Source organism: Nipponia nippon, unplaced genomic scaffold (assembly GCF_047370975.1).
Source record: "Nipponia nippon isolate SJK-2023a ecotype South Korea unplaced genomic scaffold, ASM4737097v1 scaffold_9, whole genome shotgun sequence".
In the NCBI taxonomy this organism is placed as follows: Eukaryota; Metazoa; Chordata; class Aves; order Pelecaniformes; family Threskiornithidae; genus Nipponia; species Nipponia nippon.
Window position 1 is genome coordinate 1,364,288 of NW_028262413.1, and position 26,056 is coordinate 1,390,343.

General features: G+C 39.6%; 1 protein-coding gene across 5 annotated transcripts; it reads left to right on the forward strand.

The window, feature by feature from the left end:
* The first annotated feature begins 422 nt into the window (after nucleotides 1–422).
* Nucleotides 423–25,836, forward strand: CCDC66 (coiled-coil domain containing 66). 5 transcript variants are annotated; one of them, XM_087745268.1, is made up of 21 exons: nucleotides 1,357–1,489; nucleotides 2,705–2,769; nucleotides 5,124–5,146; nucleotides 5,981–6,398; nucleotides 7,289–7,424; nucleotides 7,583–7,686; nucleotides 8,693–8,817; nucleotides 9,577–9,753; nucleotides 10,609–10,740; nucleotides 11,995–12,181; nucleotides 13,332–13,416; nucleotides 13,793–13,877; nucleotides 14,746–14,907; nucleotides 16,305–16,452; nucleotides 16,908–17,030; nucleotides 18,322–18,800; nucleotides 20,169–20,206; nucleotides 20,485–20,768; nucleotides 21,238–21,365; nucleotides 24,677–24,763; nucleotides 25,435–25,836. In XM_087745268.1, the coding sequence occupies exons 1-20, from the start codon at nucleotides 1,479–1,481 to the stop codon at nucleotides 24,758–24,760; spliced, it is 2,994 nt and encodes a 997-aa protein (XP_087601394.1). In that variant the 5' UTR covers nucleotides 1,357–1,478; the 3' UTR covers nucleotides 24,761–24,763; nucleotides 25,435–25,836. The 5 variants fall into 5 exon arrangements, with proteins under 5 accessions (XP_087601391.1, XP_087601393.1, XP_087601394.1 ...); XM_087745269.1 differs by lacking the exon at nucleotides 11,995–12,181 and having other exon boundaries at nucleotides 13,163–13,416; XM_087745270.1 differs by lacking the exon at nucleotides 5,124–5,146 and having other exon boundaries at nucleotides 1,414–1,489.
* Nucleotides 25,837–26,056: the final 220 nt, after the last annotated feature.

A 26,056-nucleotide genomic window follows, 5' to 3' on the forward strand; every position in this document is an offset into this window, starting at 1 on the left:
TTTGTAGTCTCAAAAGGGCAAAACTTCTATTACTGCCAGCTGGAGTAAGCGCTACAGGATCCGCCCCTATATATATGGTGCCTTTGGCCAGACAAAATTAACTACATCTAGAAGCAACACTATTCAAGGTAAGTCTTAAGGTCTTAACGTCCTTTGAAATGAAGGACTGAAGTAAGCATTTGGCTTTAAGCGTAAGCTTAAATGCCATCTTGAATAGTAAAAGATCTAAACGGGCTCTGAAGGGCTTTATTCGACGTGACTATACTCTTTAGCACAGCCAAATCCTCCTTACATTAAGTCGAAGATGTTTTTCCTAAAAATGAGGCAAAAAGTAGATTCATTTAACTTGCACGTTTACGCGTCGTTATTCAAGCAGCGGTACCTACAGAGCAACAGACTGGACGGTGCTTAACATTCAGCTCCTGAAACGCTTCTCGGGCCCATCACGAGTGGGCCACGGACGCCGGCCACCCCCAGAGCAGGGGGCACCGGGCCGGGCCGCACAGCTCGGCGGCAGAAACCCCGCAGAAGCCCCTCGAGCGGCCCGAAGCGCAGCGAGCCCCGAAGAGCCAGCGGGACAGAACCACCCGCCGCAGGCAGCAGAAGCCCAGGAGGAAAAACGTCCTACGAGGAGCCGGGCCTCGCCGGGCGCCCCGAGCAGGGCACGCCCGCTGCGGTTCGCGGCCGGGGGCTCCCCACCGCCGCACCGGCCCGGAGAGCGGAGCGCTGCCGCCGGGCAGGCCGTGCGGCCGGCTCCCTCCCGCCTCGCCTGAGGGGACGGCGAGGCCGCCGCGCCCAGGAGCGCCCGGACACCCGGCGGGCGGGCGGAGCCCCTCACCGCCTCCGGCAGGCCGCCCGCCCGCCCGCCGCCGGCGGCCATTGCTTGCCCACCTTCAGCCGCACGCCCCTCTCCCCTACCTTGTTTGCTTTGTCAGAACCACACCACAAAAAAAAAAAGGGGGGGGGGGAGAGAAGAAAAAAGCAGAAAAAACAGAAAAAGGAAGAAAAAAAAAGAAGGCCAAAAAGGCGAGGGAGAAAGTGGCCACCCTCCCCGGGCGGCGCAGGCAGCCGCTCCGGAGGCAGCACCGGTGCGGACGCCGCCGACCCGGGCCCCGCGCCTCCCTCACCCGCCGTAGCGCACCCATCTCCTCTCCCTCCCCGCTCGACCTCTCCCCTCCGCCCTGCGCAGCCGCCGGGGATAACCCCCCTGCGACGGCTCCGCACCCGCGGCGAGCCCGCCGGCCGCAGCGGGGTTTGCGCTGCCTCGGGGCCGTGGGACTCCATCCCCCACAACGCCTCGCGGCGGCGGGCCCCGCAGCGTGCGAGGAGCCCATTGGCAAAGCGGCGGCTCGGCGGGAAGCCTATCGCCTCCCGGCTCCTTGTGCGGGGCTGGCAACCGCGGCGCGCAGAGGCCGGGCAGTGGGCGCCGCCGCGCGTCTCCTCAGCCGCCGCCGCTGCGCTGGCCGCCGGGCAGAGCCATGAATCTGGGGTAAGGAGGGAGGGGCTCGCTGGGCTGGCAGCGAGAGCCGCTGCCGCCGGCTGGGACGCGGCCCTGTCCGGGGAGGGACGGCCCTGGCCCCTCACGGCCCCGGAACCCGCCCGGCCTTCACCTGCGCTGTGAGGGGAACCCCGCGGCCCGCCAGCGCTGGGGCGCTTAGTGCCTCGCGGCCGGGGCGCTGGCAGCGGGAGCGCTCTGCCTGACGAAGCGGAGGGGTGAGCAGGGCCTTCTCTCGGGCCGGCCTCGGAAAGGGTCCGGAGACGGCCTGGGCGGCGAGATCTCCGAAACCCCCCGCTTCGGCGGTGTGAGGGGACCGCCGGTACCGTCCGCCGGGGCGAGCGAGGCCTGCAGCTCCCGCAGCCAGCCGGTGGCGTTCCCTCAGGGCAGGGGAGGGGAGGCCCTCGGCCCGCTCCTGCGGGACCGCGCCGGGGCCGACCCCGGGCGGCCGGTGCCCCCGCCGGCCCGCCGCGGGTGCTGGGCCCGGCTGAGCTGCCGTGTGCTGCCTGCGCCTCTGGAGTCACAGCTGCGAGCGCTTCTCTGCTGCCCTGGTAATTAGACAGGGGCTTGCGAGCGTCAGGTGTGCTAGGCTTTTGTTTTTTAAAGATAAGCGTTATTTTGAGCTTCAATCTTTATATCAGATTTCTCAAACTAAGAAGAAAGAAAAGCATTTGGGTACTTTACACTCGTGCACCTAAACACTGCCAACTTTTCTCCTTTTTTTAAACCCTTATAACAACATTTGCTCCACTTTAAAATGTGGACTGTTTTGCATGGAAGCACAATTAAAAACCGTTTTCAGAATAGAGCCCCTCTTTGTGATCAGCGCTGGCATTGAGGGAGACTTGTTTGACATTTTTTGTAGCACACAGTTTGTATTGCTGGATGATTAAGTTCTTGAGGTAGGCGTATTGCTAGGTATAACAATATGGAGTGGCACCTTCAGCATGAAGATTTACTCTGTAACATGCAAATCCAAATTCTCCAGTATCAGTGCTAAAAATAGACCCTCTTTAAGATCTGTTGATTTCTTTCTATTAAGTAGCTCCTCACAAATGTAGAAAGCTTGGGGTATGAAAGACCATCTGGACCAACAGTAAATACAATGTTATAATTAAGTACAATTGTCCTTGTTATTAATGTAAAAATCTTACCGTTACCAGATTATTTAATACTTCAGATTCCCCCCCCCTCTCTCTCATTTTGCAGAGATGGACTGAAGCTTGAAACTGAAGTGCTGGATGGAAAGCCTAGGCTAATTCTAGCTTCTTCTGGTATTCTTTTCTAATCGTTTATCTTGAATAATCTTTAAAGCTTCTTGAAGTTAAACTTAAGATCCAAGCAATATGAAGCACAGCTTTATTGAAGTATTTTTCAAGTTAGGGAGAATATTTGTGCATTGTTATTTACACGTCCTCTTACCCACCAGCTTGTCACTGGCCTAGGTTGATACTGAACTTCTGAGTAGTCTGTCTACTGATGAACAGCTGGCAAATAGTCTTGACTCTTCACAGCTTGTCTCTCCACTCATAAAAAAAATTAAGTACTATTATATATTGACTGACATAATTTCTGCGACTTTACAGCACCTCACTGACCTGCTTAATTTACACAGAATTACATCATTACAGTCACATTTCTGACTTCAAAGCAGCTTTAGTATTTGGCCGTTGATGTTTATAATTTTCAGTCAGCAGTTTATTTAGGCCAGATCTCATTACTACCGTCTGAGGTCGACTTTTCCGGTATATGTTCATAATTAAGCTTTAATAAATCCTATTTTTGTGATTCGTCAGACATCTGTTTCTGTACAAGCACAAGTCCACTTTCTGTAACTGTTGTACGTACCTGTCAGGATACAGAAATTCTCCGTTTAGTGCCCTCTAAATGATATTTCATTTTCTGTCCTCTAAATTATACTTCATTTTCTGCATTTACCAGACAGCTGTCTAACGAGGCATTATGGGATATTTTGAGTCAGTCAGGAATAGCAGTCTACTGGAAACAAAACCTTGCAACACCTCTAGAACAGCAGTGCTACAGCTTTCACTTTTTCCAACCATCGTTAACATCATCAGCTGGATAGGGCAGTGTACATTCCAGAGCGCTCTAAGATAAAGCACTGACTTTGAACTAGCCTTGAACAAGCAGTCTTCTTCAGGAATTAACGTGTTTATACAACTGATATAAACACCACTTCCTTGAATTGAATAGTGTCACAAATTGCATCAAATAGTATTACTTCTGAATTTCAGTTTTCTGCACTGTAACACTGCTCACAGTCTTAGGGGCTAAAGTGGGATTATTCTGTAGTAGCTTAAGCTGCTGCTTGAGATAGTTGTTTCTCTTTTACACAGAAAAAAAAAAAAGAAAATAACCCATAAGCAGCTTTTTGGAGTTCCCGATTATGTATCTCCCCACTACGATGGCAAAGACCCTATTTATGTTTCTTTCTCCTTTCCACAGAGAAGTTGGGTTTGCATAGCACATAGAATCCCACCTTATTTAATTTCTGAATGGCCGGAAAGAAGCCCAAAAGTGACTTTTATCTACTCAGATGAGTGTTGAATGCTTAAGAACCCAGTGATAAAGACGGCCACAGAACACCCTTACTACTGAAACATTATCAAGATCATTCAGGATTTAATGCCTGTCTCTACAAGACAACATTTTGGCATACTCCCAAGTTTTAAAATGTTCATCTAGGTTGGAAACTATTAATAGTGTAGTTTTGCAGACTTTAAGAACAGTGTTCTCCAATGTCTTTAATTGGTAATGCAAAAAAAAAAAAAAGTATAGGTGCTACTAGTGCAAAATGTGCAACAACCACTGCCAGAGCAGTAATTGCATAGTGCAGCTGAAGCAGCCTTGTTTCCAACAGATGTGTTCCACTAAAATATCATCCCTAATATTTTCTACCCTTTTTCCATTAGCCATATGTGCAGGATTTCTTGTGTTGAGTACCACATTCCCTCTACTAACCAATATTATAATATTCTTTATTAATAAGTATGATATTAAACACAGTACTTAATATTATTTTTGAGACCACTACATCTCTGTGCATCCTCTAGGCTTTGGGTTAAAAGACTGAAGAGTATTTCAGGGCATAGGTAAGCGGCACGATAGTGAATGGTGTGATTATGCAAGTATTGTTCCTTTAGGCTGTCAGCAATGGAGACAGATAACATCATGTAGTGAGATGGGGTTGGATACAGGGACTATCCTGGAAGGATGTGACACAGAACGCAAATTGAAAAATCACAAAAACCAAATAATTAAAAATAAGCGATTACCACAGGGCTCTCTGAGAAACAGAGTCAATAGCAGGGGAGGATCAGACTCGCACAATGATTTTATTAGATCTACATAAAATTGGAAATAGTTACTGACATATATCTTATCTAATTTTTTTTTTCCAGCATACCTTTGAAGTGTGTATACTGAAATTTAAAAAAAAAAAAAAAAGTAGTAATATAATTGGGGCAGATGTTATGGGGAAAGTACTTTCCCCCTGCCTTACAAAAATCAGATGAATGTAACAGTTTATTAATTTCTCAAGATTGTTTTTCAGGAGGAAGTTATTATTAAATACTTCTCTTATATGTTTGCATTTGTTTCCCAAAAGATAAATCAAAGCCTGCAATGAAGGTGAGTGGAAAAATGACTTTTTTGGTTAGAGCACACAAATTAACTAGTTAACTAGTTTGTTAACGCAGAAATTTGAGAACACATTTGAACTAAATACTTGTAATCAATGATGTTTATGAAAGATAAATATGTATTTCTCAGGTTCATAATAGCTGTTAAAAAGGATGAATTAGAAGTTCTATGACTACTTTTACCTTTGCAAAATGCTGTAGTTTACTTTGCTAAGAAGTTACAGCTGCACAGGGAATCGCCTAAATCAGAACTTTGAGAGACCTTAAAGGGATTCTGGTAAAATAGGGATCTGAAGTGTGTTTAAGTTCCAAATTGGTTGTATAGGTTGTCTCTGTCTGAGTAAACTGGAATGTAGTGGGTTGGGGAAGGCAAGAAAGCAGAAAAAGGTCTCAGTGCGTAGGAGATAATTACAAGTGTACATCAAGGACCTTGAAAAGGATAAAACTTTAGTACAGAATGGAAGACTCAGGATTGAAATAATACTGGCTGTATGGTGAAAGCATACACCTGTTTGAAGCCAGGCTTCAGAAACTCCAAAGAAAAGCAGAATTAATGTTTATTACTTCTTTTAAATGTTATGCTACATAAAGTTACTTTTCATACTGTCATTTTTAAATATTCAAATTTAGGTGCTGTATTCTCTTCCAAGGTGTTCCTAGTAGTCATGAAAATACTTCATTAGTTTATACTGAGTTAGTTTCTATTGATGTAGCAGAGAAGAAAAATGACACTTATTTTACTTGTTGCTTCAATCTTGTTTTTGTTACCCATGCAAATTTATTTCCTTATTTAATATATGGTGATATCTTATTGCTTTAACAGATGGGTAATAAAGGCAGAGCACCTAAACAGGCATTGAGAATAAAGCATACTGGACATGTTCTGAGGTCAACACAAAATGCTTGTATCAAGCAGGAAAACTTAACAAAACCAAGGAGTGAATCAAGCTTATCAATGGCAAAAGGTGAAAAACTGCAAGTTACTAAACACTCCTCACATGAAGGCACAACTAAAGATCACTCCTTGATTTTCCAAAGAGATAGCACAAACAGATATCCCAATTCAGAGAATCCTAATGTTGTTAAAAGTAAACAGAAACCTCAAAACCCATGTGTATCAGCTGAAGACCTAACAAGTTTAGTATGTTTAACACAAGAACAGCTTCAACAGATTTTGATGACTGTGAAAGAAGGAACCAGAAGCATCTCTGAGACTCATAATGAAAACCAAGAGGAAATGGGTAAGGTACCAATAGTTGAATAGTTTTCATGGAAACAGAGCAAGATGTGGAAGCTTAACTTTGAGTTCATCATTTCAGTTCATTTGCAGGTTGCAGAGGTGTTACAGTTATGCTTAATGGTCTCAAACAAAATACTGTTTGCTATTAAGGATGTGAAATTGGCTGTTACTGTTAGGAACCAAGCATTTGATAATTTTAACAGAAAAAACTAAGGACTGATTGATAGTATTCTGGTACTTTAAAGAGCAAAACGGCAAGCAATTCTGTCAATATTTCACGCAAAAAAGGAACCATTTTACATTGGGGGGAAGAAACATAGTAGAACTGCACTGTACCATTACCATTAGGAGTTTGAGAAAAAGCAATACCTCAAAGAGATAGGCCTTTCTGGCTTTGTGAAGAGTTCGGGTCTTGCTGTGTGTCTCAAGAGCAGCAGTGCCATTTTCCTCTGGCCCGAAGACATCCATGTATCTTCTTGCCTAACTGTAATATTACTGTTGAATAGTATTTTATTTTTTTTCAATTCTTCTACTCGGAAGCATGAGAACTATTGCGTGTCTTGTATTACATCCTTACTCCTGTTTGTGGACCTATGGAGGTGGTCAGTGCTTTGCCAACAGGAACAAGACACGCTGCAATTAAGTAATTAGAGTCCCAGAGTCTGAGCTCTTAGCCAAGAATAGTGTTTACTGTAAGTGTAGCATTCTAAAATACCCTGTGACGTAGTATCTTATGTGCCTTAACCATACAAGCAGGGCTGAAAACAGTTTTGTTAAGTAGTGGGGAATTTGCAAATTTCTGCTGTTTGTGAAGTATTTATTCAATGCTGAAGTTAGTGGTCATACATATATATTTATATATTTTTGTAATATATTTATATTCTACCACAGCTACTAATGAGGCATCAGAGGAAAACATTATAGTGTTGCTCCAAAAAGCTTGTGAAGTTTCATCTGTTCCAGAAGGAGCTAACTCTGATTCAAGCAGAAAACAAGAAGCATATCCACAGCCAGGACAGAAGGTTATGTATGTAGATCTGTGTTATTGTCTACAAAAATTGTATCTCCAATAAAGATTTGTATTGTAATTCTTAATCACAGTAACACTAATTAAAAAATTAGCTTTAAAATTAACACATTTGCTTTTTAGGTAAAATTGGTTTTTTTCCCCTTCCTTTTCTCTAGAAAGGATTCGTGGAAACCTGCTGACATGTTTAGTACCTTGGGTGAAAGAGAAGGGGAGAAAGCCTTATTAGAATTTAGAAAGACGCAATGGAAGAAGGAATTAGGTACTTATGATACACAGAATATATTTTCAATCAGTTTATTACACTCAGGATGCCAAGAAACTTTGTGTTCCTTATGCTCTTTTAAATTTACTTATATCAGTGCAGTTGCTACAAATTGGAAAGTACATAGTTTTATTAGTCTCCAAGACAGATTAAGATTCTTGAATTTCAAAATTTTATGCAAAGATTATCTATAACTTCCTGCAAAAATGCTTCTTAACCAAGTTTGTGATAATATTTATAAGTATATTCAGTTATGCTTCATATTTTAGGAGTTACTTGCCACCGATTTTGTCCCATTCTGCCAGTAGTTGATAGCCATTATCATTAACAAATTAATTTGTTTTTTAATCGGAAAAGCGTCACCCTAATCTACAAGCATGACTGAATATATCAAATTGCAATTTGAGCTTGAAACAGTTTGCAGTCCTGCCCCATCACCAACCAAGGGGAATCTCTGTAGAAAAATAGAACTGTTTAACACAGTAGTAAATTCTCTCTGACAAATTAAACTTTTTATGATTCACATGCAGGAGTGTTGTGTTTTGTTTTCAACTTGGGTGTAGACCACCTGGTTTCCGGGTTTGATTCTGCATTGTCAGTAGCTTCCATGTATAGCTCCATCAGTTTTAATAGTATTACAGTAGTCCAAAACTGGTATAATATAATGGAGATAACGTATATACTTGGTTATTTCTGTTAGTTTTCCCTCTTCCCTGGGACATTGTTAAGCCTTCAGTGTTTTGTAGTCTTCTCGGAGAGATTCCCCAATTACTTCTACATCTCTGGGCAGAGACTCAGCCACGATCCTCTTAAGAGCAAGGTCATGTTTAGACTGATTGGTCAGACAGTGGTGACTTACTCTTGTAGTCCATTTTACAATCAAAATTACAGGGTAGACATGCATTGCTGCTTTTTTGGCTTTTTGTTTGTTTTTTTTTTTTTTTTTAAAAAAACCTGCTACACATCTGTATTGGGAATTCTTACTAGTTTGTTGTTTTTGAAGATGAACAGGTAGCACTGAAGAAGAAACTGAAAGAAACTTTGGAGGGAGAGGTGGGTTATTTCTGGGCAAAACCTGGCAATAATAAAGCCCATAAAGAGAAAGTGGAAACAGCTGACTCAGATAAGGTAAGGCTATTAGTAAACAAAAAAAAAAAAGTGCACGCAGTTTCCACAGCACTGTTCCAGAACTGTTCAACTTCTAATTCATACAAGATTTTCTTTTCTATACGAATCCAGTAGAATGCAATCTCAGCGGTCATGGCATGAATTGCTGCAACACCCTGTTTCGCACTTAGCTATTGCTCCAATTTGTAGCTTCACAAATTAAAATCTTTGTAGCATGACCAACCCATTTGTGTCCTTCCATGTTGATTCCTAACTAAAAGATATAAGTCTTTTCCAGTTCTGTTTTGAGGAATAGTCTCAAATGTTATTCCTGGTCATATCATTATTTACATTGTTCATGAGCTCTCACATATATTTGATTGCTTAGATAATGAGCATAGCAAGTTGACTTTTACTCTAACCTGCCTCTTAAAAAGTCAGCTGTCACTCTGAAAATGCTGTGTCAGGTAGACATATTATACTCAGACAAGACTGCTTCTCCAGTGAAATTGATTGCTGTTAAACAGAAGTGAGGGTTGTAAATTGCTTTTTTTGTGGCATATTCAGCATTCGTAGAAAAGTTACCACTCTACCACATGAGAATTTGTTTCAATCTACATAATTAAGAAATACTGGATATGAAATGCTTAGTTACAAGTTTTGGCTGAAGTTTTAATGAATAACAGCTTCTAGAAGTATAATTTACTTGTTTATTATATGATAAGGGCTATTTAATACAAACAAAACAGGTGAGGTAAATAAAGGTCACTTTATTTGCAGACAATGGTTCCAGCTGACTCAATTGTTACCACTGAGGAAAACTGCGTCCGCACAGCTGCTTTAGCCACAGAAGCTAATAAAGTTCCACTGAATGTTTCAAGTGCTCCAGCTGGGCAGGCTTCTGATTTCAGTTGTTCTGACTTACCAGCTGTCAATTGCACAGCATTTGTTTTAGGGGTAAGATTTTAAATTGCATGCAGTTTTGGTTTTTTTTGGGTTTTTTTTTTTTACTTATTTATTGACAACACACGTATATCTTCAGTAGTTCTTTTAAACCAGAAGAATTCAGTAGACCTTTTTGCTCTATCTAGAGAATTGTATCTGAATGAATGTTTATCGAAATACTGATGCTTGGAAGACTGAGTATTTTCAAGGCTGATGTGAGGAACAGTACTAGAGGTGTGAGCTGAAGTCTTATTTAGCTTTTAAGTATGCGTTAAAGAAATAGAGAAGTGGGAACCTATCAGAAATAGAAGACTTTAAAAAAATATATTCATGGCAGAAGGTTCAAGAAGTGGTTTTTGAGTTACTGCTAGTAGGCACTGATTGAAGAGTGGTTTTTGTCAGATAGCATTGGAAGTTCTCAGTGCCACTGGAGCGTGTTAAATACATCCATTAAGAAGCAGGAACAGAAGATGGTATGTAGGATTTACTTGAGACAGATCACTACTAATTAGATCATAGTGCTGAATCTACCTGGAACATGGACTGAGCAGTGAACCATGGAAGAAGGAAGGGATTTTTATTCATGATACATATAAGTAAGTTTTTTTGGAGTGAGAGGCTGATGGTTCACGTTAGAATAGTATTCAAGGACTGGCTTATTTAGCATCTTTCTAACAACTGAAGCGTTTTTATGGAGCAGTCAGACACTTGCTGCAGTTACAAACTTACATTGATTTTTTTGTGCAAGAGAACAGCCCGGTTACGCCTAGCAACTGAAGGCAAAGTTTTCTGCCGCCTTTACTATGTGGCTAGACAAGGTATTGAATTTTTTGTACAAGGAAGAGACTAGTGCTTATCTTATTTCAGGAAGCTGTGCCACAGGAACGACCTTCTAGTGCTTTGAAGCATGAGCAACAGAAGAAGTGGCTTGAAGAGCTGGACAAACAGAAGGAAGAAGCTAAGCTACGAAAAATAGAAGAAAAACTTAATTTATCAAAGGTATCTGTGGTTTAGGGGGACTTTTTGGAATAAGAGAAGTTTTTCTCTCCATTTTTGTTCTAAGAAATAAAAGATGAAATCGTAGACCTAATGAAGTAGCGACAAAGATGTAATTACCTGCAGCACACGCAGGTTTTCACCATAAGTCCATAGGACAGTCTAATTGAGCGTTCAGCCAGTAGCTGTTCCAGTAGTTCGGTGGCAGAGAACAGACTACCATGTGTCTGGTGTGATGTGTTAGAGTGCTTGCTGCAGAGATGAAAACAGTGATGTTACTATACTTTTTTTTTCTTTCCCACCATTGTGTGAAAGCACTAGGGTTTGGAAGGTGTTGTAGAGACACTGGTCAGACACTTTGTAAAAAGACATTTTCTGTGGACTACGGAAGGAGATGAGAAAAAAAAGAAGGAAAGTTATAGACAACTACAGCGTGTTCAAATCCTGTTTCTAGAAATATTATTTTGATAGGCATATGTCCGCATGCACATACGCTCTTATGAAGCTTTTTTAAACACTTCTACTGCAAAAACTATTAAAGAAAATAGCCTTACCTTTTTTACCCCTTTGGTTTTTCCAGGCTGTTGAATGTAGGTCTCTTATGCTGGATCTAGAAGGAAACTGTGGCTAATATAAAACGTGCAGTGAGATTGTGCTATTGCTGGAATCCAGATTTCCAAATTACTGTACACAGCTTTAACCCCAGGATTATATTTTTCACCGTGCATGAGATGCATTCCTATCATGAGATGTTCTGTATTTGTAGTGAAAAGAATCTTGGTTGCCAAAACTTGATTGATATGAATGTTCGTAGTCTGTGGCCTTCTGGATTAAAAGGCTACAGTTTCTACTCTCATCTGAAGCATTTACAGCAATTACACAATTCCAAGACACAAATTCTTCATTGTAATTCCACAGCTTGTAGTACTAGAAGAGAGCTTTACTACCCACCCTTCCCAAAGAACCCCTTGTTGCCAAGCTTGGTTACATACCTACACACAACACAAGTCTTTTTATTTCCTGAGTTGTTGAAGGAAGCAGGTTTCCTTTGCAAATTGAGCTTTGTAACTGTGAAGGGAAAACAGCTGTGAAAGGTTCCTTCATTAGCTGCCTTGGTTTTTAATTTGATAGCTGTGCTGTGGGAAGATGGTTGCAGTCACCAGTGAGTAATCTAGCAGTAATCCCGCTTCCAGCCTCTTTTTGAGAGGAAGTTAATACGCACTTAATCTCGTTTTCTTCAACATCTGTTTTTTTCAGGTCTTGTCTCTCAACCCTTCTGCATATTGCACCACAGACTTGCATAAGAATAAAGCAGATTTTCCAACTACTCTGATCTGCTTCTACATCACAGAGTATTCAAGGGAACAAAACTCAGGGAACAGGAGGAAGAATAATTCAGATTCTTATTATTTGGACTATGATTTTCTTGCTTCTTTTAAAATAGGTGTGAAACTTTTCTGACACGGGATTTTTTGTTTAAGGAAAGGACTCCTAGAAAGCTGATGAGATTAGATTATGTTAGGTTTTTTCCTGCAGAATGCAAGTTTTGAGGCAGCCATTCTCCAGTCCCTCCAAAGAAACAGTTCTTGTTTTAGTCAGAAGAGAAAACCTTTTCAGTACCTGTAACAAAAACAAAGGCCCATTAGGTAAAAATCTTCTATCAGTGATACATTGGAATGTCCCAATTGCCAACACTGACCCAAAAAGATAAGCCTGGGTGGTGCAGAAGAGAGACTTAAAGCCAGTATGTTTTAGGTACTTTCCTAGGATAGCAGTAGCGGCTGCTGTGGGTGGAAGATACTTTGAAAGAAGGCTTATTTTATAATGGGCCTGTCTAGCTCAAAATAGGAAGTTAGAGATAACATCTCTGCCCAATGCACATTAATTCTGCTACCATCCAGAATTAAAATGGAAGGGGTAAATGTAGGACAGTGTAAAAGATGCCACTTGTTCATGTTACTAGAGAGAGAATACGTGTGCAACAGGAGAAGAGTATGGCAGAGTGGACAGGGTACTGACCTCTCAATCAAGCAATTCTCAGAACTATTAGAAAAATTATGGAGTGGAATAGTAATACAAATTGAAAGAGCAGTACCAAAAAGCCTGAATCCAAGTTAACTTCTTTATTTTTCAATGTTTTTTCACTTTCTAATTTTTTGTTTCCTGAAAATATAGTAGCAATATGTTTTTGCTGACCAAGTGTATGGATCAGCAGTATAATTTCTGACCTGACTTGCATTTTAAGCAACAGACTTCTGTTTTCCCATTTAGGGAATTAACTGCTGTCTGTATTGTAGCCCCATAACAGAGCTTTTCAAATGTTCCTGTTTTACAAAATGTGTGTTGTCTGTTTTGTTAACCATACTTCATAGAAACAGTGTAATTGAGCGCATTTCCCTTTTTTTGTTGCTTCATATTTATTCAGGCTGAAGAGCATGACAGATGGGCAATGCATTTTGATTCTTTAAAGAACCACCTTAATGCTAATGCACAACACCCCTTAAATGGAATGTACAAAAAGCAGCCTGAAAGTCTTTGCCTGTCACCTGACCCTAAGGAGCTGACTGCTTTTATTCACCCTTTTTCACCTGCAGCTTTAAGCAACCTCATGCCCTCAAAGGTGGGAAATGCAGAAAAAGCTGCTAAAAACAGTGCTTTGGAATGCAGTCAGAAAGCCAGGTGAGTGAGCTTTGTAAGGATAACCATCTTCCCAGGTGGTACATTTCTGATACCTCCTCAGAAATTAAAAAAAAAAATTTGAATAAGATTCTTCAAATCTGATCTTTGGATCTTATTAATTTGGCTTTTGCTTTTTTCAGAAATACCCATTGTTTCACTTTGGAAAGACACAAGTGCTTGCATTGTTCATTAATAAAATTTACTGCAAATAACCTTACTTTGTTCCTTAGTAAAATGAATTTCATAAATGTAAATTAATACAATGCAATAACGTCAACATGAAAATATTACTTGAAATCTAATTGATTCTAATTAAGAAAGGCCTTAGGATTCTTCTCTTATGATTAAAAACATTTACATGTTTCTTTGTTCATAGTTTTCTCCGTTCAATGACAGCTCTCCTGGACCCTGCACAGATTGAAGAGAGAGACAAGCGGCGGCAGAAACAGTTAGAACATCAGGTAGACTTCTGTTTTACTAACACTATTTTAATGAGAAGAAAGGATGAAAGGTAGTGTTGTCACATGAATAAAGCATGATATTTAATACCAGACTCCAGTGAGGTACTTGGCCTCTGTGCTTGAGATTACACGTTTGCAGTTGTTTAACAGCATTTCATTCAGTTAGACTCTACCGTTTTCTTTTAGTATTTGTAGAGAGATGATTGCATTTCCATAACTGAATTCTTGCCTCAAAAAACGTACAGTGCAGTCTTCAGAGCTCTAGTAGGTTTGTGTGCGTTTCTCTTCAGTCTCCACCGTCATCAGGAGGACTGATACTTACAGGAACCCACTCCATGCATCTTTAAATTTTTAGCTACTTTACTGTCATTTACATTACTTCTGTGGCACTCTAACTGAATGTATATCTGCATGATGATGTCTGTAGCACAGTGTAAAGAAGTCTTAGCATAAATGTAATGAGCCTGTTCTGGTCAAACTGTTATTCTGCTAGATCGAAATACTAGCTTTCAGTATGTAAGGTAAAAATCAGACCACCATTTCTTTACAAGAAAAATAAAAGCATTTTTGAAAACATAAAAAGCTACTTCTGTTTGTCTCTGAGTATTTCAAACTGCTTTATTAGGCTGGTGGTTCAACCCCCCCAAAAGATTAAATAAATAAATAAATAAATAAATAAATAAAAAGACGACAGCTACCTCTCTTGTGAGAAATTAAAAGAAACAAAAGTGTTTGAAAGAAATTGTTTGATTTTTTTAATTTGTCCAAATCCAGTTATTATACACGTATATGAAAGTATATGAATATATAGCTCATAATACCTTTAATGTTACATCTTTTAATTTTCCTTTTTTTCTGATATTACTAGAAAGCAATAATGGCTCAGGTAGAAGAAAAACGGAAGAAGAAAGAACTGGAGGAAGAGCAGAGAAAATGGGAAGAACAAGAGGAAGAACAGCGCCTAGCACGAGAAAAAGAACAAATGCAGAAACAGTTTGAAGAAGATATGCTGAAACAAAAACAAAAGGAGGTGGGTTTTTGCATTTTCCATAGTGCAGGTAGTCTGTAATAATACAGGGGTTTGAGGAAAATGGTTCTTGTTCTTCACCTTCAAAATGGTGTTGCCTCATAATTTTGAAAATTAAAACTATCTGAAATTTAGACATTTTGAAACCAAAATCTGTTTCCTCAATTAATAAGCTTAAACACATAACACCATACGAGTTTAACGCAGGTTGCTTTTTTTGGACAAGGGCCTTGTCAGGAAGAGAAATGGATAACAACTGGCAAAAATGGAATTGTAATTTTAAATAATGCAGAAACATGCATTACTAAATGCGAATTTTAAATAAAAAAGAAACCTTAAAGTATGTGATCCCATTATTGTTGTTGGTAACTTGATGCTTTTAAGATGCTTCAGTACCATGAACTTTATCTGACTGGATGTGCTTTCACTCTGGATTAAAGACTTTTCAGAATACATTCTGGAAAAGTCATTTTTAAAGTCATTCATGTTCTAGACCTTTCTTCTCTGTAACTATTGCTGAGCTTCACATACTCCTTTCATATAAAAGTTAAATCAAAAGTAACGTTTTGACCTTTGGTAAGTACAAATTTTGCATTTGTATACATTCTCACCTGTTACAGAAGAGTCTGTAGAAGGTTAAAAGCCTTGTCTGATGTTTTATTCTTCCTTTTGGCACAGTAGCAGCTATTACTGTTTGCTTCATATTTGGAACAGTAGCAGAACTCCATGATGTCATAAGGCAGTGTGATTCCAAAAACACCCTCCTCTCAAACCTGCAGAAATATGGATCCCCGATTCCTCTGCATTTTCTGGACGGAAAGGTATAGCATCTGCCTGTAGATGCTAGAACAAACTGGTAAAAAATTGGGAAAGTTACCTTTCTCTGTCATAGCTCAGCTCCTTCGAAACACGTTATGCTATCAGGTGGTGTTCTTTCCACCTGCAAATGCAGCAGGAAGCGGGGATGAGATGGTAATAGCGGTTTGGAAAGGAGATTTTCCTTGGCCCAGTCCCCTGCACCTTGAACCTGCTGAGTCTGGACACTGTAACCCTCATATGTAGGGATGTTCTGCCTTTGTTAGGGAGGCTTCTATTGTCTCCTCTCTGTGGAAGGAGGAAGAAGATGGGGGGTTTAATTATTTTTATTTAGGCTTCTTTTATTTCATTAAACCACATGATACAGGAAGTCATAGATGGCTGAAATCAGATGGCATTTAGGAAAAGATGAATTTATTAGAAAGCAGATAAATATCCAATAAATATTGTTTTTTGTTTTAAAAAGAAAAGGCTTTACTCAAAATAGGAATATATGTAAACCTTGAGGATTATGTGGAGATTAAATAATCCTATTAATTTTATTCTCAAAATAAATGATCACCTATGTTGTTTTTTTTTTAAAGGAACTCGTGACTCTCAAAACAAATGAGCTTTATCAGACAATGCAGAAAGCTCAAGAATTAGCACAGAGGTTAAAACAAGAACAGCGCATTCGAGACTTGGCTCAGAAGGGACATGACATTTCAAAACTTCAGAAGAATCTTGGTGGTGGCAAGTACAAGTCTTTTCGTATTCACTTTGCTTATTCCTTTGGTGTTTGCATGCGAGTTGTTGGTGGGGTTTGGTTTCGTTTTTTTTTTCCCCTTCTGCATTTGGGTCAGAAATTGCTCCTTTGCTTCACAAACCAAATTTCATTTAGCTTATTTAAAGAGCCTTCCAAACAAATCAGTGTTAACTAATATGGAGAATATTATATTTTACTAAGCTTCAAATACTATATTACATAAAGGAAGAAATATAAAGATATTACCAGGAATGTATAGGGAATATTCAGACCTGTGTGCCGTCGATTAGATTTCCAGTGAAAAAGGGAGCGTATTAGGATCTGAACCATAGTTCTTAGTCTGGCTTTGAGTTCTAAACCACAGTAGTCTGATAACTTGATAGCACGGTTTAAATGGAACATACGTTACTAAACTGAACAATTTTACTTGTTTCTTTTTTAGTTGATACAGAATTTGAAAATGGTAATACTGACATTTCACATCAAAGTCACCATTTTCCTGATGACATTAAGAGCCACATTGATCAGCAGACTTCTCCTCGGAAAGACACTGCTGTACAGACAGGTATGCAGCCCCTACATTTAGTTACTCTGATGTACCTTAAGAAAGACAGTAGAACAGCATATTTGTGAAACTGAGCTACAGGGCCACATCAGTGTCATTCAGAAAGGAATAAAACTAGAAAGAAATACTTGGATACACACAGGCATGTTGGAATATTACTGTATTCTTCTACATAAAGTATACGTCTGTATATTTGATACTTACCAGTTACAGATTCAAATCACCCAGTCTGAAATATAGTGTTGACTTAGAGTCATGGTCACAAGCCACGTAGGACTAAATTTATTAAGGCGTTTAAACAGGTATTTGTAGTATCTTCAGTGTGAATGTTCACAGGTTTACATAACGTAGTTTGGTATCGAGCAGGGCTGGGCTTCTAATGAAGCCTTGAAAATATTGGCAGAAACATTGTCAATAATTCGGGAACTAGAAAACAAGACTCATTAGAAAATGAGAGCTTACATTCAAATGTTTAGAAAAGCTTTCTACAATTCTTGGTAAATACCCAGACAGGATTGGGGGGCCATCTAGATAGAATGCTGCCCAGTCTTTGTCTTGATTTTGTATCACACCGTTAAAAAACACAGAGCAAACTTAGTCTGCATCTATTAATATTGTAGATGAGGTGTCAATGAGCAGATTCAGTGGAACCTTACAGTCACTTTATGCCTTGTATTTAGACATTGATTAGCTTCTTATCACTTGTGAAGTGGAAGCTTTATTTCTGTTTGCTTAAGCAACAATTAATATTTTTGGTTTTGACAGTGCTGGTAGAAATTTTACTGTGATTTTTGAAGAGTTTACAAATTAAATAATGGTTTTGTGTATGCCTCTTAGTAAAGAAAGAAGCTGGATTGTTAGTGATTTAAAAATTGAACAAAATATTTCCATTGGAAGACAAGGATTGGGAACGTAAATTATTCCTAGTAGCACTGTGAATATGACCAAACCACTGGCATGCTGAAAAACTCAACAGAAGCTGTGTTTTGCTCTTTACGATTGGGTACCATGACAGAAATAGAATTCTACATTTTAAAATAATGTAGTTTCATTCTACATAAATATTTTGCTTTACAGGGGCTTGATTTTGTTCTCCAATATTTCCCCCCACCCCGAGTTTGCTTCTACTGGTCCTATCTTCCACATCAAAAAGAATAGAAAGCATTATAAAACTGTAACAGCCGATTTTTGAATAAAATCAGTAATGGTAGATTGATACACATACAAAAGTCAAACAAGGCATTTGAATGGCTTAGACTTGGAGTTAAAATATAATTCTTTTTTTTTTTAGATTACTTTAATACTTCAGCATACACCGAGTCAGCTGAGGAAAGAACTGTGTGTTGCGGATCGCCCGATATTTCCATAGAATATAAAGAAACCTCTAGCAGCAAAAAATACCAGAAGGAAATGCAGTGTATAGATAAAAACAAAATTTCAGGAAAAGAGAATGGTGGCATTTACAGTGATCTATATGAACAATATGCAAGAAAAGAAAGACGAATCAAGCCTTCAGAAAAATACAGCAAAAGACCTGACTGGAACATAAACAAGCCTGGGAAAAGATACGTTCCAGCGTCAGAAAGATACCCTAAACAGCTACAAAAACAAAGGGAAGAAAACAAAGTAAGGCGACAAATGGAGCTGCTTCAGTTGGTAGAAAGGAATACCCCTGGGAATCTCTGCCCAAAAAAGGGTGGTTATTCAGACAGGTCTCCTTCACCTCATGAGGAAATAAATATGAAGAATAAGGGACATAAAGTCAGAAAGGTAAATATTTGGTCTTTAACAACAATGATGTGTGTTTTTAAGACTCTCGTTCCACCCTGCTTTGCCTGGATGGGAATTTACTTACGTAACTCAAGCATTGAGAATTTTCCTGTGACTGCCCTTTGTGTAAAGAATGGTATTACAGCATTGTTCCATTCTTCACGATCAGAAGAATATGTTCCCGTTTAGTGACTTCGCTTTTACTGTTACTTCAGTCTTCCAAAGTGTGTGTTCTTTTTCATTTATTCGTTATCATTGATTCATTATGTAAACAGGGAGCTTGATTGAAAGCAGTGTGCAGGATAGACTGACATCACTGCCTTGCTCCTCTTTGTCCAGGCATTATGCTGTGGTGAGGGTCGAGGTATAGGAGTACCCGTTCAAGAGAACAATTTTTATTTCGGCAGAGAATACGGATTACTGAGGATGTACTCTGTTGTCATAAGAATCCGTCCTTCTTAGTGGAGTCATTTCTTCTCCATTTGCAGAAAGCATGCATTGGTATAGCTTGTGGCTGGGAAAAAGAAATTTTCATTTAAAGAAAATACTATCAAATATATTCGTGCCTCTTCTCCCCCTCCCCGCCCTTGCTCGCTCGCTCTCTGTATGTATGTATATACATATGTATGCACAAACACGTCACTTTCTCACACCTTCCAGTAGAAAAAATCTGGTGTAGAAGAGGTGGCCACTTCAGTTCTGTTTAGCCATTTGTTTACTGTGGCTACATACACATATTTTAGAAGCTGTGGGTGTTAAAAAAAAAGCACGTGAAAATACGTAGCTGTTCACATAAGTATCTTTAAAGATTTATTCATTTCTTGAACAGAGTTTGTTGGTTTATTTGAGGTTAATGGTAAATCAAAGTTTTGTGCTTATGTTACTGAGATAAATGTTCAAGAATTTTGTACCTGAGAAATGGGGCGATGAATTTAAGCAGATTTTTAAGGTACGTAAGCATTGTCTGATACCATAAGAAGCATGGGATATGTTAATATTTTTCAGTTAAATAGAAAACTTCTACTGACTGTCTCTAGAAACACGACCTTTCCTTTCATAATCGTTATCTTGGGCTGAATTTTTCAGGTTTATAAATGCAGCTTTCCAAGGTCATTGGAAAATATATACAGTATTTTTGATAGTGCTGAAGACATAGAAGATTGGAGCAAATCCTCCTGTAATTTGTTTAATTTAGTTCACAGACACTACAAGTCTCTCTAATGCAAGTCTTTAATACCGTTCTCCTGAACCCAGGTCAAACAGAGCTTTTGGAATTTCAGAACAAACTTGTCTTGAAAAATGAAAGCTTTTAATATAAACAACATGGAGCTTTTTATTTTACTTTTGACTTTCTTGGTTTTCTCCTAGGAAGAACAATTGCATAAGAATAATTTGAATGAAGAAAGGTATGTCAATACTCTGCATTAATGAAATGTATAAAAACATTAACAGTGAAATATAAATGCTCTTCTTTCCTGATTTTTAATTTTTTAAAAAGAATTTAGATGCTTCTAATTGTCTACTATTAAAAATACACAAGACCAGACAAACTGCAGGTATAAAAGGAGAGTAAGTGAGCAGAAGTCCAGTCCTCTGAGGATTCTTTGTCTCTAATATTTGAGAAAATTAATCACATTACTTAAGTTGTGTTTGGGGTTTTTTTAACTGAAATTGTTTCATGCAGATGTGAATCACCACCTGTCCCAGCAGTTAAGAACAGATTACACCAAGTACAACAAAAACAGATACATGCTTCTAATTTCCTGCTGCATAACAACAGTAGAAGAGAGAAAAATATCAAGACAGATACACAGCCGAGGAGCTCCCCTCCTCCCATTACAGAAGCTGGAAGACCTCCCTCTGCACAATTTATTCCCTATGTTCGAACAAATGAAGTATATTGCCTTGATCCAGATGCACCAGTGACCAGACCTTCAACACATGACCCACAGTATCGGCAGTTTAATGGTACTGAAATGTATTGTGAACTGATTCATGTAGAAGAGAAGAAATGTTACAGTGATTTAGTTCAAAGTGCTACAATTTATTCAATTTGGTATTTGTTTTTACTGAATTCTGCAGTAACCCATGTGTGTCACAGCACTGTACAGAAAGCCTGTGCAACCAAATGATACTCTATTTAAAAAAAAAAAAACCACAGAAAAAGTTTAAAGAAATCAAAAAAGCAACAAAATTTCTTATTCTTTATCTTTTTTGTCTGTTTACCTTTAACGAAGTATGATTGCACTTCTCTGGCATTATTGTATATAGATTTGGGTTTAGGAATCTAAGTGCTGTTTGACTTAAAAGTAGTGATTGTAATCTAATAGCAACTAAAACCTGATTTTTCACAAGCTGTGAAACATCTCCTGCTTCAAAATGAAAACAAAATTGATAGAGAGTATTGTTACCTGATTTGATATACATTTACTTGTAGATTCTTACCAAACGCCACGACAGATTTTTAGCTCTGATCACGTTAGAGATCCTCTTCTAAATCCTGATGTAGTTAAAATCAGAGAGAGACAACAAGCAATTCTCAAAGGACTGTCAGAATTACGCCAGGTAAGCAAAAATTTACTGGATAAACATGTATGTATATATGTACTAAAGTCAAAATGAGCATTGCAAACTATTACGTAGTCATAAGCATTGGCCTTTAATTCATTTTTCCATCATACATGGTTAAGTTTTGGGCCCTGTCCTCTACTTCTGTTGCCTCTTACTAATTTTGCTTTTCATGCATTGCTGCCACCTTGGGGCTGTCCTTAGGGAGAGACTGTGCGCCCCTTAGTCCTTAGATTAGCTATGAAACACTGGAGTACCTGAGAAAACTTGAAATCAAGAGGAATTTATGGCTTTATTTAGTCTCCAGGTTTTGATAGTTAGGGTTGCTTATAGTAAGAATGTTCCAATTTCAAGGGGAGAAAGAATAGGATTTTAACCAAACACTAGAACCCTTGTTAATGAAATTTCACGGGTAAGCCAGTCATGACGGAGCAGTGTGGTTGGTGTAGAAGAGTTAGTGGGGTGGTAGTCATGTGTCAGGCCTGGAAAAGTACCGTAATTTGCAAATTTGAAGTGTGAACACTTAGAAAATCCTTCCAAGGTAGCTCTTCTTTTGTTAACGTGTCAAAGTAAAATGCAGGATTTGTCAATCAGCCAGATTTAGTGAGTGACTATAAAATGAAATTTAGTTTAATACTACACACACAAGAGCTCCTGAGACAGAAGTCTGTCTCTGTTTCTATACATTGTTCTATTTGTAGGAAGTTACCAGTAATGATTAAATCTGCAGGATTGCCAGAAGGATTTTGAAAATGGTGAGACTGTCTTTAAGGATCCATGTTGCAGTAAATTAAAGCAGCACAAAAGATTATAGCTGATAACTGCGAAGTTCCATATTTTCCTGACTGGAGTAAGAACACCAGGAAAAATAGTGTCAGGCATCTAGTTACTAAAACAGGAGTGACTTTGATACTCCACCTGTTGGCAACAGGGTGTGGCCCATCGTGGATTCAAACCGCAGGTCTGGACAGTCGCAGGAACAGTTTTCCTTTTATGCTTCTAGATGGCCTGACAGGGGACTGCAAGACAAAAAAAACGATTTACTTTTAGGTTTGCATTTCGTTCTTGAAGCACACTAAAGATAAAAACGTATTAGTGTCTTCCCTTGTTTTTGAATGGCTCCGTGCTAAAAGGACTTTATTGCTAGCAGCACTATTTTTCTTGCCTCAAGGGAGAAGAATTGCATAAATGATTAAATTAAAGGGAAGAAAATGTGACAGACTTAAGTACAACAAAACTACCGGTAGTTACCACTATTAATTACCTGCTGTGCTTTAGAAAGACGGGTTCTGCGCATACATTGTGTTTCAGTAGTAGGTAAATGTCTTGTGCGAAGGAAGGGTCACGGCTCTCCCCACGGTATCGATCAAGAAAAGTTGTGACCCAGGAGCGCTGAAAGGTTGCCAGTTTCTAATGGCTTCCCAGTAGGTTTGACTGGACCTGGTCTTCCCCAATGCTCCTTAACGTTTTTGTTAAATACCCACAAGTTAAGAATTTTGTATTCAGGCTTCATTTGCCAGTGGTTAAGAATGAAGCCAGCTTCAAAGCCCAGTTTGATCCTTGTGCTTGCTGAGGTGACCAAAAGCCACGGATCTTTAAAGAGGTTTAAGGTGGTAACATCCATGTTGGCAAACTGAGGAGACAGCAGCGTAGGGGCATTTTGGATGCATGGTATGGTATATATTGAGGTCTCAACAGTGGCCAAAGCTAATGTTAAGGTTAGTCTTTCAATGGACCGTGGTTCTGGAAGACAGTTAAAACATGTAGCGTTCTTCTTTAAATATCCTACCAGCTGCCGGATGCATTTAGGGCATTAAAAGTGTTGAACTTGGGTGTATCTATCTCGTGTGCCTAAGTACTGTGTGCTCCTACAGGTGACACCTGTTTTGCATCAGTTATTTCCCTGAGAAAGTAATGCAATATTTGGTATGAAATATCATTTAGACAAAGAGCAGAGTCTACTTTTCTCTTTCAGAACATAACCTAGTTTTGGTTTTTAAAACTAGACATACATGCATATATATATTGGATTGATGGTTTCCGAATATATACGTATTCACAGCGTGTTTGGCCATTCTTTAGCCTTCTTTTGCCTGGGGGAATTCACAGCATCTTTGGCCAGTCTTTAGCCTTTGAAATACACCTTTGTTTCTCACCTCAGCTCTGTGTTGATTTAAGGCAATTTATTGCATGACTTTGTTTTGTAACACGCTACTGAATGCAAAAAACCCTCTGTAATAACAGTAATTCTTGACAAAGGGACTGAACAAGTCCGCTGGCCCATTAATAGAAACAGCAGACACTGCTGGTGAGTTAAAAAGCAATTCATCAAGTGACTGAAAGCTGCTGCTTTTGGAAGGGTGCAAAGCAAAGTCGAACCAGCTTCTTTCCTAACTGAAGCCGGTTCTGCGGGACCCCTCTCCCCTTCTGTGCCACCAGGAACACAGCATCCAAGTTGCTGTAGTCGCTGCCGGCCCGCGTTAGGTCTAGCCTGACCTGTGCCAGCAGCCTGTAACCCTTCTCTTTGAGAAAGGTCTTGTAACTGAGGCGAAGTACCATTGTAGCTTACCCTCCTTGTTTTTTGGCAAACAAACTTCCTTGGTACCAGGTATCTTCTGACAGGTCTAAAACGGCTAGAGACCAAGGGGCCAGGTGTATCGATGCATATGAGCCTATTAATTACAGTAAAAAAGGCTTATTTCAAATTTATGAATGTACTAGACAGCTCTATCACGCATGACTGACTGATCACATAGCCCTACCATGTATGACTTACTCAGAGCCAGGGATACACTTCCAAGAATTTTTTATTACAGGTTTTCTCCACTGTCTAGTACTTAGGAGAGCCATTAACACAGCAGGAACCTTTTTACCTTTTGAGAGTAATTAAGAGTATTCTAAAGCATCCGACAAGGTTCTAGTTCAAATGGTAATGCTGGCCTTCAAGTATAATTTACGTGAAGACTAAAAGCTGGTACCGGTCACGGTTTTGGGTTCAGCTTCATACAAGAATACACTAGAATACCACAAAGGCAGTGACAAGGCAGAGGAGCGAGCACGTTAAATTTAGCACAGTGCAGGGTCGTCCCCAGGAGCCGGGCTGGCTCCCGCCTCCGCCACACACCAGGCCTTCTGCGGAAGGCAGGACATCTCGAGTTCCCGCTCTGCTGAGTGTATTGCGTTGTACTGCTTTTTTAAAGTTGTGTACTTAAAAAGCATTGAGCCTTTTAAAATATGAAACAGTGACACTTTATTTCAGGCTGCACAAGGAAGACAGCAGATTCACATTTATATTCCATTTATTGCAGGGCCTCCTGCAGAAGCAGAAGGAGCTGGAGACTGCTCTGATTCCTGCTGTAGCTCCAGAAGAGACCTTTATTTCGCCGTTTTGAGAGGTACGCGTGAATGTTCTGAAGTCTTAAAAACATAAAGGCACAGCACTTTGCTACTGTAATTAGTTACAAACCATCTCTATCTTTTTTATGAAAGATCTAGATGATGTGAATTTTAATAGATTACAGGGTTATGTTGCTTTTCATATTGGAGATACGTTAAACTAATGATAGTGTGTCTGTTTAGAACAGTCTTCGTGCTACCTGAAGACATATGTCCATTTAATATAAACGACCAAAACACTGTATAAAAACGTTACCTGGGTTTTTGTAGAACTCGGTGCATGTATTTTGATAAATAAAAATATTAAGGTGTATTCTGAATGGCTTGGGTAGACTTTGTTGGTATTTTTAACTATACGAAACTGCTTGTACTTAACTATTCAGACAGCTTTTAGGCTTCAGCAATGCGTATTAACTCAAGTCATCCCAGATCTTAAGACCATAAAAGTGCTGGCTGTAAACTCTCCCTTAGAAGAGGAGAGCAGCACCTAACGCCACCGTGGGCTGGGCCCAAGGCAGCGCAGCTCAGGTTAAGGAAGTTTTCTTACCAACAAGGGCTGAAGAGATCAGTGGTCAGTGCTTCCCGCCAGAATTCAGTGTTTACTTTAGATTAATTTGCTTTTCATCTTCAAAAGGCAGGTAAAACTGGGGTAAAACTGTTTCTCTTCTAGACCTCTGCAGAAGATGCACAGCCTGAAGGCGGTAGTTGTGTCGTGGTACCACGTGATAAACACCGCAGCGACTGGTCCTAGGCATAACCTGACGCCGACAGGATCTCCCAGCAGTGGCGAAAGGAACAGCGGCGCGTTCTTCCCTCGCGCCTGCGCCGAGCCGGGCAGTTGGTGAGAATCGGCGCTCGATGGTCTAGGTGGTAGAACAGCTCTTCAAAAATTCTTTCAGGTTTATTGATCCGAGGGAGTTCTTTTTTGGGAAAAAAGATGATTTATTTGCCGTGTTTGGTGGGGGGAGGAAGGTAACAACTGCTACGCTAGCCTAGTGCTGGTTTGTTCTTCATTTAAACAAATAAATAAACAACTATCAACTATTGCTAGAAGGAAAGACATTCAACTTCAGGGAAAAGTCTATGGGTTTTTTTTGTTTGGTTTTTAAAAGCTACCCTTTTTTAACCAGTAGTATTTGTCCGGACTAATTTTGTAAGTTTAGAATCATACAGTTTCAGACACTGTCATCTGGTACTAAACTGCACGTTCTACATAAAAGCACTAAAAATTAAATAACGAACAGGAAAAAAACCCCAAACATGACTTTGGACAACTTGAAGACGAGCAGTAA

What these genes read in the sequence shown, in the direction of transcription:
- CCDC66 (XM_087745268.1), top strand. An exon ending in AGACACTGCTGTACAGACAG is followed by an intron (nt 17,031 to 18,321) that starts GTATGCAGCCCC and finishes TTTTTTTTTTAG; the next exon opens with ATTACTTTAATACTTCAGCA. An exon ending in AGGGACATAAAGTCAGAAAG is followed by an intron (nt 18,801 to 20,168) that starts GTAAATATTTGG and finishes GTTTTCTCCTAG; the next exon opens with GAAGAACAATTGCATAAGAA.